This window comes from Siphateles boraxobius, unplaced genomic scaffold (assembly GCF_051911475.1).
Source record: "Siphateles boraxobius isolate OS27281-9 unplaced genomic scaffold, OSU_SipBor_1 158, whole genome shotgun sequence".
In the NCBI taxonomy this organism is placed as follows: Eukaryota; Metazoa; Chordata; class Actinopteri; order Cypriniformes; family Leuciscidae; genus Siphateles; species Siphateles boraxobius.
In genome coordinates, this window is record NW_027508764.1 from 680,001 (window position 1) to 690,000 (window position 10,000).

At 35.6% G+C, this 10,000-nt stretch overlaps 1 protein-coding gene and 1 long non-coding RNA gene across 3 annotated transcripts in view; one reads left to right on the forward strand and one right to left on the reverse strand.

The window, feature by feature from the left end:
• LOC143738890 (uncharacterized) overlaps positions 1-5,186 on the reverse strand; it is a 5,609-nt gene extending 423 nt beyond the window's left edge. The window contains exons 1-2 of the long non-coding RNA XR_013204063.1: positions 4,788-5,186; positions 198-858 (exon numbers count right to left, since the gene is read on the reverse strand). This is a non-coding gene — a long non-coding RNA (uncharacterized LOC143738890). The remainder of the gene's footprint in view (positions 1-197; positions 859-4,787) is intronic.
• LOC143738880 (A disintegrin and metalloproteinase with thrombospondin motifs 20) overlaps positions 1-10,000 on the forward strand; it is a 133,143-nt gene that overhangs the window by 94,784 nt on the left and 28,359 nt on the right. For both annotated transcript variants that reach the window (XM_077230953.1, XM_077230952.1), the window contains exons 29-30: positions 6,961-7,128; positions 8,340-8,513. In XM_077230953.1, coding sequence (XP_077087068.1) covers positions 6,961-7,128; positions 8,340-8,513 — 342 coding nt within the window. The remainder of the gene's footprint in view (positions 1-6,960; positions 7,129-8,339; positions 8,514-10,000) is intronic.

A 10,000-nucleotide genomic window follows, 5' to 3' on the forward strand; every position in this document is an offset into this window, starting at 1 on the left:
CGGTCAGAAATGACACATTAGAAATTAATGTGAGACGAGTTTCCTCTAGTGGAAGCGTTCGGTACTGCAGCCGAACAACAGCTCACTGAAACGTCATTTACTGAGATATCAACCTCAAATTCTGAGAGCACCGGAGGGTTAAAGAACCCAGATTTTACACTAGAATGTGATATATTTGAACAATATATTCGACCCACCAGTTGAAAACATGTAGTTTACTGCAAACCAGTCTAGAACTGAAAATTCATGTGGTTTAGTCCCGGTCCAGTCCTGCTCTCGTCTGGACTCCAGATGGAAAAGAAAATCTTTCCGGATCAATCGTTCACACTCATCTGAGTCATGATTCATCTGAGTCATGATTCATCTGAGTCATGATTCATCTGAGTCAGTGATTCATCAGAGTCATGATTCATCTGAGTCATGACTCATCTGAGTCAGTGATTCATCCGAGTCAGTGATTCATCTGAGTCAGTGATTCATCATCTGAGTCAGTGATTCATCTGAGTCATGATTCATCAGTGTCAGGATTCATCAGTGTCAGGATTCATCAGAGTCAAGATTGATCTGAGTCAGTGATTTTTGAAAACAAAAAAAAATGTGTGGCGTGAGAGCGTGTGGAGAGGGTCAATTGCGTGAGTCTCACGGTGAATGCGTGAGAGTTGGCAGCTTTGTCCATGTGTCTGGATATATTGTATTTCATGTAATGGCTGCAGAATATGAGGAAGATTCACTCAGGACTCGTAGACGCATCCTTGAAGCATAAACTATTCCGGACTGGACTCTAAATATGTGATGAGCTCAAGATACACAGATTCACTCCAGGGCCAAATATGGTTGAACAAACGCAGCACTTCATGCCTGAAGGAGTAAACACACACACACACACACACACACACACACATGAAGCCCTGCTGATGGAGAAATGAGTTCATCAAATGCTAAAGTCACGGGTGTTTGACTTCAACAGGCTCCCAAATGACACATACACCAATAAGATATAAGAGCAGCTTCATCTGAGCTTTAAAGACACACGCACACACACACACACACACACACACACACACACACACACACACACACACACACACACACACACACACACACACACACATATAATTATATAAATTATTAATTATTATTATTTTAAATTCTATATATTATAGTATTTATATATTTATAATATAATATTTACAATAAAATATAAAAACAAAATTATATGTATATTATTTAATTTTTAAATAATATACCATTTTTAAATAATATTTTAGATAGTTCAATATTTAATTAATGATTTTTATTTAATATTTAAATCACTGATTGTATAATTTTAAGGATTATGTTACTTTAATAAGTTGGATTTGATGTAACAGTGACACTGAAAGGTTTCCCTCAAAAAATTCTCCATGAACTTTTGTGACATTATTCTTTTCCAAAAGGCGTTGGATGATTTCTATAATGATATTTTCGACATGTTTACAGGCGTGTAAGTTTCTGTGAGCTCGAGTTTACACAGTTTGATCTCAGTTCATTCTCCTCGTGTTTGTGCGTTTGGTGATTTATTGAAGTGCAGATCTCACCAGCTGTCGTCTCACGTTCACCTCTCAGACACACAGCGTATGTTTATGATGATCAGTGTGTGTGTGTGTGTGTGTGTGTGTGTGTGTGTGTGTGTGTGTGTGTGTGTGTGTGATGCTGATTCTGCTGATGTTTGAGGTTCTGCCAGGCTTTCGTGAACGACGGCTTCACGTTTACTGAGATCTTTGAACAGTCTGATCCTCTCATGTGGTTTTCATATGCAGAGTCTTGATCTTCATGTGCTGTGCAATGTGCTTAAATATGCTCTTTAATATCCATTTATAATCATAGTGAGCTCTTGACACTTTGTGAACTTTTTTGTTGACCTCACGGTGACGTCAGCACTTCAGATCTAAACCAGTCTTGAAAACACTGAGACTCAGTTATCTCACAAGTCACGTGCTTATCTGATCTGTTTATGAATCTGATCTGTTCAGGAATCTGATCTGTTCAGGAATCTGATCTGTTTAAGAATCAGCTCTGTTTATGAATCTGATCTGTTCATGAATCTGATCTGTTTATAAATCTGATCTGTTTATGAATCTGATCTGTTCATGAATCTGATCTGTTCATGAATCTGATCTGTTCATGAATCTGATCTGTTTATGAATCTGATCTGTTCATGAATCTGATCTGTTCAGGAATCTGATCTGTTCATGAATCTGATCTGTTTATGAATCTGATCTGTTCATGAATCTGATCTGTTCATGAATCTGATCTGTTCATGAATCTGATCTGTCTATGAATCTGATCTGTTCATGAATCTGATCTGTTCATGAATCTGATCTGTTTATGAATCTGATCTGTTCATGAATCTGATCTGTTTATGAATCTGATCTGTTTGTGAATCTGATCTGTCTGTGAATCTGATCTGTCTATGAATCTGATCTGTTTTTGAATCTGATCTTTTTATGAATCTGATCTGTTTATGAATCTGATCTGTTTATGAATCTGATTTGTTCATGAATCTGATCTGTTCATGAATCTGATCTGTTCATGAATCTGATCTGTTCATGAATCTGATCTGTTCATGAATCTGATCTGTTCAGGAATCTGATCTGTTCAGGAATCTGATCTGTTCATGAATCTGATCTGTTCAGGAATCTGATCTGTTCATGAATCTGATCTGTTCATGAATCTGATCTGTTCATGAATCTGATCTGTTTATGAATCTGATCTGTTCATGAATCTGATCTGTTCATGAATCTGATCTGTTCATGAATCTGATCTGTTTATGAATCTGATCTGTTCATGAATCTGATCTGTTTATGAATCTGATCTGTTTATGAATCTGATCTGTCTATGAATCTGATCTGTCTATGAATCTGATCTGTTTTTGAATCTGATCTGTTTATGAATCTGATCTGTTTATGAATCTGATCTGTTCATGAATCTGATCTGTTCATGAATCTGATCTGTTCATGAATCTGATCTGTCTATGAATCTGATCTGTTTATGAATCTGATCTGTTTATGAATCTGATCTGTTCATGAATCTGATCTGTTTATGAATCTGATCTGTTTATGAATCTGATCTGTTCATGAATCTGATCTGTTTATGAATCTGATCTGTTCATGAATCTGATCTGTTTATGAATCTGATCTGTTTATGAATCTGATCTGTTCATGAATCTGATCTGTTTATGAATCTGATCTGTTCATGAATCTGATCTGTTTATGAATCTAATCTGTTTATGAATCTGATCTGTTTATGAATCTGATCTGTTCATGAATCTGATCTGTTCATGAATCTGATCTGTTTATGAATCTAATCTGTTTATGAATCTGATCTGTTTATGAATCTGATCTGTTTATGAATCTAATCTGTTTATGAATCTGATCTGTTTATTAATCTGATTTGTTTCTGTTATTCTGCATTTGTTCAGTCGGTGTCGTCAGTATCTGCGTATGTTAGTATCTTACACGAGTCAGTTTAATAATGACATGATGCCGTTTCTGCTGATTTAGTTTCTGATCACTCGTTGTCTGTATGAAAGAGGATCAGTTATTCAAGTATTAATTTAATTACATTTAAAATCAATAAATTAGATTATTCTATTTTTTTATATAAAACATTTAAATATTTAATTTATATTTAATGTATAATAATTTTATATTCATATTAATTATTTTTTAATTAAATGAAATATATATTAATTGAATACAATTTAAGTAAAAAATTAAACAAAATCTTGATATCATACTGTATATAAAATTAATATGTAAAATGTATATAATATATATTTTAAACATTTAATTTATATTTTATGTATATTGATTGTATATATATTAATATATTTAATTAAAATGTTATAATTTATACAATTTAAATTAAAATAAATAATTAATCTATGCTTGTATAGCACATGTAAATAAACTTTGTATTTTATATAATTTAAAAATGTTTATAATTCAACGTGGTAACATTTTTATAAAAATAATTATAGTTTAATATTTGATTTAATAATTGAGAATTTCATATATCTATATTTCATATATAGAATATATATGTATTTAAAATTTGTACATTTTTTGAACTTTTGAGAAATTTTATTTTTCACAATAGTGTATAATCAGTAACTGAGGAAACTGAGTTTCTCTGAGGGGAAACACCTGATGTTACATCGGCAGAAAACACTCACTTCTAACGGATTCATACGAAATGCATTTCCACAAATCTGATTTAAACACACATGGATCTGGTTATGGACTTCATGCATTTTTTGGTGTTCTAGCAATAAACAGTCTGACAAATTTCAGTCTGATACGCCTGACAAGCACATTTTTGTTTCCTGTCTGAACAAATAAAAACATATAAATATACATGTTATATATATATATATATATATAATTTTTGAAGGCTACAAATCTTTATTCTAAAAAAATCTATATAATTATTTGAAAAATAATCTTCATTTAAAGTGGGATAAATTAGGATATTTTTGTGTGTATATATATATATATATATGTGTGTGTGTGTGTGTGTGTGTGTGTGTGTTTATAAAAATTTAAAATAAACTTTATGCTGAATTATGAGCAGAACATGTTTCGAGATTCACTCATGTTTCCTTGCATTATCAGTCTCAGAAATAAACTCAGTTAAGGCTCATTAAAGTCAGATGATATAAACACACATTCATGCGTTAGAAGTGAGTGTAGCAGATCAGTGTGTGTTTCATGCAGCGTTTCTAGAGTAAACATCTTCATCTTTACCTCAGTTCCTCCTCTCTTCTCTTCTCTTCTCCTCTCTTTTCCTCTTCTCCTGTTCCTCCTCTCTTCTCCTCTTCTCCTGTTCCTCCTCTCTTCTCCTCTTCTCCTGTTCCTCTTCTCTTCCGTCCTCAGATGAAGATGAAGATGAGGATCGTCCCTCAGTTGTGTGTCCTAGTAAAGCTGAATCACTACTAACTGTTCACAGCCGTCTCTCCTCTTCCCCGTTTCTCCTCCTCTTTTCCTTTAGTAGTTTTGAGGAGTGGTTTATCCAAGCCCATTACTGTGTGTGTGTGTGTGTGTGTGTGTGTGTGTGTGTGTGTGTGTGTGTGTGTGTGTGTGTGTGTGTGTGTGTGTGTGTGTCTGATGGTCGCTTACTTATCTGTGTGTTCTTTGATGTGTTGTGCTGCTGGCAGACTGCAGCCCTGTGTTTAAAATACCTTTGTAATGACCTTGTTTATGATGTGTGTGTGTGTGTGTGTGTGTGTGTGTGTGTGTGTGTGTGTGTGTGTGTGTGTGTGTGTGTGTGTGTGTGTGTGTGTGTGTGTCTGGATGTTCTTTAGTGCTGCTCAAACCTGTTTCTTTTATTCTCCATGACGTGGAAACTGATACTGGGATCTTTTGTTGAAGTCCAAACCGGAACTGAAGAAGATCCAGCTCATATTAAATATCAAAATTAAAAGTAAAAAAATATCAGTCCTCCTAATAAAATAATGTGTAGTCCTGGTCCTCTGTCGTCCTTGCGTGTCGATGCTCCTGCTTCTCTCCTTCCTGAGTTCCTCCGTGGGATCAGAGTCCGGTGAGGACTCATCAGCATCCGGCCTCGCTCCGTTCCCACGGCCCTCGGCCCCGCCCCGCTTCACACTGTTATTACATAAATAAAAGTGTATTATATTATAATATTATTATTGTACATTTTATATATTTATTTAATATATATTAATATAAATTATTTAAGGACTCCAAAAAGAGGCTTTATACAAATTTTTGTACAATTTTTTTTATTTATAAATTTTTTTTTTAATTTTTTTTTTTACATTTTTTTTTTTTTTTTTTTTTTTTTGCGGTCCCTTAATTGCATCCTGGATTTTTTTTAATATTATTTTCAATTTTTTTTATATCTATATATAATGCTTAATTTTAAATCTTTTTTATTTTAAATAAAATAATGACCACAGAACTTCTACAAAAGATACTTTTATACCAAAATTGTCAATAAGTCGTAATGCCTCATTGTTTTTTATTTTGCATTTATTTTATTTGACATTTTATCTTATAGTATATATCTTTTTTTGTATTTTATTTTATTATTAGTGAATAAACACAGTACTCTTACACAAGTGCCAATAATAAGCTCTTATTTTTTTTTTTACTTAAATTATATTTATTTTATTTTACCTAACATTATTTTTTTAATTTAATTTAATATAATTTTGTTTAAATCTATGTTGTTTTACGGATGTAACGGTCCCCTCGAGAATCTTGCAGTGCCTCGTGTCCGGATGTGGACGTCTCTCCTCTGTTCCTCCAGAATGTTCTGTGTTATTGGTTCCAGATGATTGTTGATGGTTTCTCTGGTCTGAATTTAAGCCCATCGCTTGCAGAACACGCTTGTGGTTTCCATCCCTCGGAAAAAAGACATGAATGAAGTATGAATTGTTGCACACTGTTGTTGGAGTGTTGATGTGATGCTCACTCTCTCTCTCTCTCTCTCTCTCTCTCTCTCTCTCTCTCTCTCCCTCTCTCCCTTGGTCTCTCTCTCTCTCTCTCTCTCTCTCTCTCTCTCTCTCTCTCTCTCTCTCTCTCTCTCTCTCTCTCTCTCTCTCCCTCTCTCCCTTGGTCTCTCTCTCTCTCTCTCTCCCTCTCTCTCTCTCTCTCTCTCTCTCTCTCTCTCTCTCTCTCTCTCTCTCTCTCTCTCTCTCTCCCTCTCTCCCTTGGTCTCTCTCTCTCTCTCTCTCCCTCTCTCTCTCTCTCTCTCTCTCTCTCTCTCTCTCTCTCTCCCTCTCTCTCTTGGTCTCCCCCCCCCCCTCTCTCTCTCTCTCTCTCTCTCTCCCTCTCTCTCTCCCTCTCTCTCTCTCTCTCTCTCTCTCTCTCTCTCTCTCCCTCTCTCTCTCTCTCTCTCTCTCCCTCTCTCTCTCTCTCTCCCTCTCTCTCTCGGTCTCTCTCTCTCTCCCTCTAGTGTTCGGTGTCCTGTGGGAAGGGAATGAAAGAGCGACAGATCGTGTGTGTGGACCAGAATCAGACCCAGATGGAGGACGAGGCCTGCGCTCATCAGAACCGGCCCAGAACACAGAAGGCCTGCAGGGCGGGACCCTGCCCCGGCTGGAGAGCCAATCAGTGGAGAGCGGTGCGTGACCTCACTTCCTGTCTGTCAGAAAAAAAATGCAATAAATTTTATTTTATAAAATGTTTTTTTTTAAGGGGGCGGGAATTTGTAAATGAACACATAGTACTCCCATAAAATATATTTTTATACAAAAGCTAAGGATTTTTCCTACGGAAGAGGATCAGGGCCAAGCAATAATAATACAAATTTAAGTCATTATAATGCGAGATTAAACTCGCAAAGTTTAAAGTCTAAATACAATGTTGAGAATGAAGTCGTTGTGTTTTTGAGAATGAAAACTTGTTAAATTTAGAGAAAAAAGTGTAAGTAAAATGTTGACAATAAACTCGACAATTTCGAGAATAAATTTGTTACATTTTGAGATCAATTTGAGATATTTTATATAGGCTACATTCATAATCTAACATCTGCGTTTCAGTCATGCATCGACACTCGAGCGAGGAGCGAGTGCATGTGTATCTGGTTGATTATTGATGATCATGTGCGCTGCAATAGTGCTGTATATCATATCAAGAGATCATAAATAGTCCATAACTCTGTCATGTCCTCTATCAGTACGCAGTGAACACTGATCCAATGCAATTTATTCCAAAAAAATTTCTCACATTTTTTTTCTCGAAACACATTTTTGAAATGTAATGAGTTTATTCTCAACATTGTATTTTGACTTTTTTTTCTGGAAATTTAACGAGTTTAATCTCGCATTATAATGACTTTAATCTCGAGATGGTTTTATTTTTATTGCATTATTGCATGGTCCTAATTCTCTTCCGTATTTCTCCTTTTAAAAACACATATTTTGCCAGTAAATATGTTTTATTTTTATATTTTATAAACAATTTTTTCCCCAGTAAACAATATGTGAGTACTCTAATCTGATTAATCAGAGAATAGTCCAGGACAGCGTTTCCCAAAGCCAACTATGGCCGCAAGTTCTGTCGTTGCCAATAGAGTTCAATGGAAATTACGGTCATAGTTGGCCAACGACGCTTTTGGGAAACGCACCCCAGATGTAGTAAATCCACCCAGTGCTCTGATTGGCTGAGGTGTTAGGTCACATGGGTCGGTCATCTCTACACCAGTTTAACCCCGTCATTCCCCCCGGTCTGGAAGCAATCACGACCTCTCAGAAATCAGAGGAAGAACACGTAACACACACAACACCCGTCCCGTAATCATGTGCTCGTGTGTGTGTGTGTGTGTGTGTGCAGTGTTCGGTGAGCTGCGGCGCTGGCGTTCAGTCCCGCGAGGTCTTCTGCAGGTTAAAGGTCAGAGGTCAGGTCAGGGATGACCTGTGTGACGAGCGCGTGCGTCCCGTGTCGATCCGCTCCTGCTTCCTCACCGGCTGTCACACACACCGCTGGACGGCTCACGGGTGGCGGGACGTGAGTAACACACACACGTTACACTCGTGCGGATACACTGTATCCGTACCTGGTTTCGGTGATTTCCCTGCCTGAGCAGATAAAATATTTTATTCATTTATTTAATTTATGTAATTTTTTATTATTATTATTTATTTAGGGCTGTGAAAAGAGTAATCCTAAAAAAAATGTTATTTATATATAAAATATTTATATTTATATATAATATAAATTATATATAAATATATACAGTATATACATGCAAATATTTTTTTTTTTCTTTTTTTTTTTTCCTTTATTTATTTTTAAACAGGGACAATGCAAAATATACATTAACCTTAAGAGGAGAGATGCATTTTACCAGGTTATAGCACTTGTGCTAATTTTCACCTGTAGTCCCTGGGCAGGCTGATGTCAACAGATACACATATTAATAAAATCATTCCTCTCAAAAACAGCACAAAAAAACACAATAAAAGAAGAAGAAAAAGAGTCACACCCTTCATTCATTCTTCAACATTCATTTACAAATACCCTCTCACATACACGTCAATTACAATACATTATGCAAGCATGTTTGTTTTAAAAGAAGCCATTTTTTGGCCCGGTCTGAAAAAGTGCTAAAATGTACACATGTGGTCAGCTCCGTTGGCAACTGATTCCATTGTCTGATGGCCACACATGAGAAAGCTGAGCTGCCGAATGCTGTTTTACACTGAGGAATACTACACTCGCCCCGGACAGTGGATCGAGTGACTCTAGTTGCAATTTCTGAGCTCAGTGAAATAAACCTTTTTAACGGAGGGCCTGCAGTACCATTTATTATCTTAAACAAAAGACAGATATTTGAATATATGACTGTATTTTCAAAACTTAAAATACTATGTTTTTTAAGAATATGACAATGATGAAACAACCTAGATTTCTTGTCATGAATCTTAAGAGATCTTTTGTACAATGATTCCAGGGACCTTAGTGCTGTTTTACATGCTTGTGACCAACTCGTCATGCAGTATCGAAAGTGCGGAATTATCATCGCATTCAGATATAAATTAGATGCATCTATGGTCAAAGAGTTCCTAATATATCTAAAATGTGCTATGTTCATTTTCAACGTGTTGGTTATCTTTTTAATATGTTTTTTAAAATTTAAATTTGGGTCAAGAATGACTCCTAAATATTTAATTTGGTCAACCCTTGAAATTTCCTGACCCTCAATAATAATTTTTGGTTCAGTTTTACATAGCGAGGACTTGCGGCGGTTTGTGAAAAACATAGAAACTGTTTTGTCAACATTCAAAGTTAAGTGAGATTTTTTTAGCCAAATGGAGATATTTTTCATTTCCTCAGTTAACTTTCGAGCAACATCCATAACAGTTTTGCCATGAATATACACCACTGTGTCATCAGCATACATTATCATTTTAGCATTAATACACACAGACGGAAAATCATTAATATAAAGAGAAAACAACAAGGGCCCTAATATAGAGCCCTGAGGCACACCC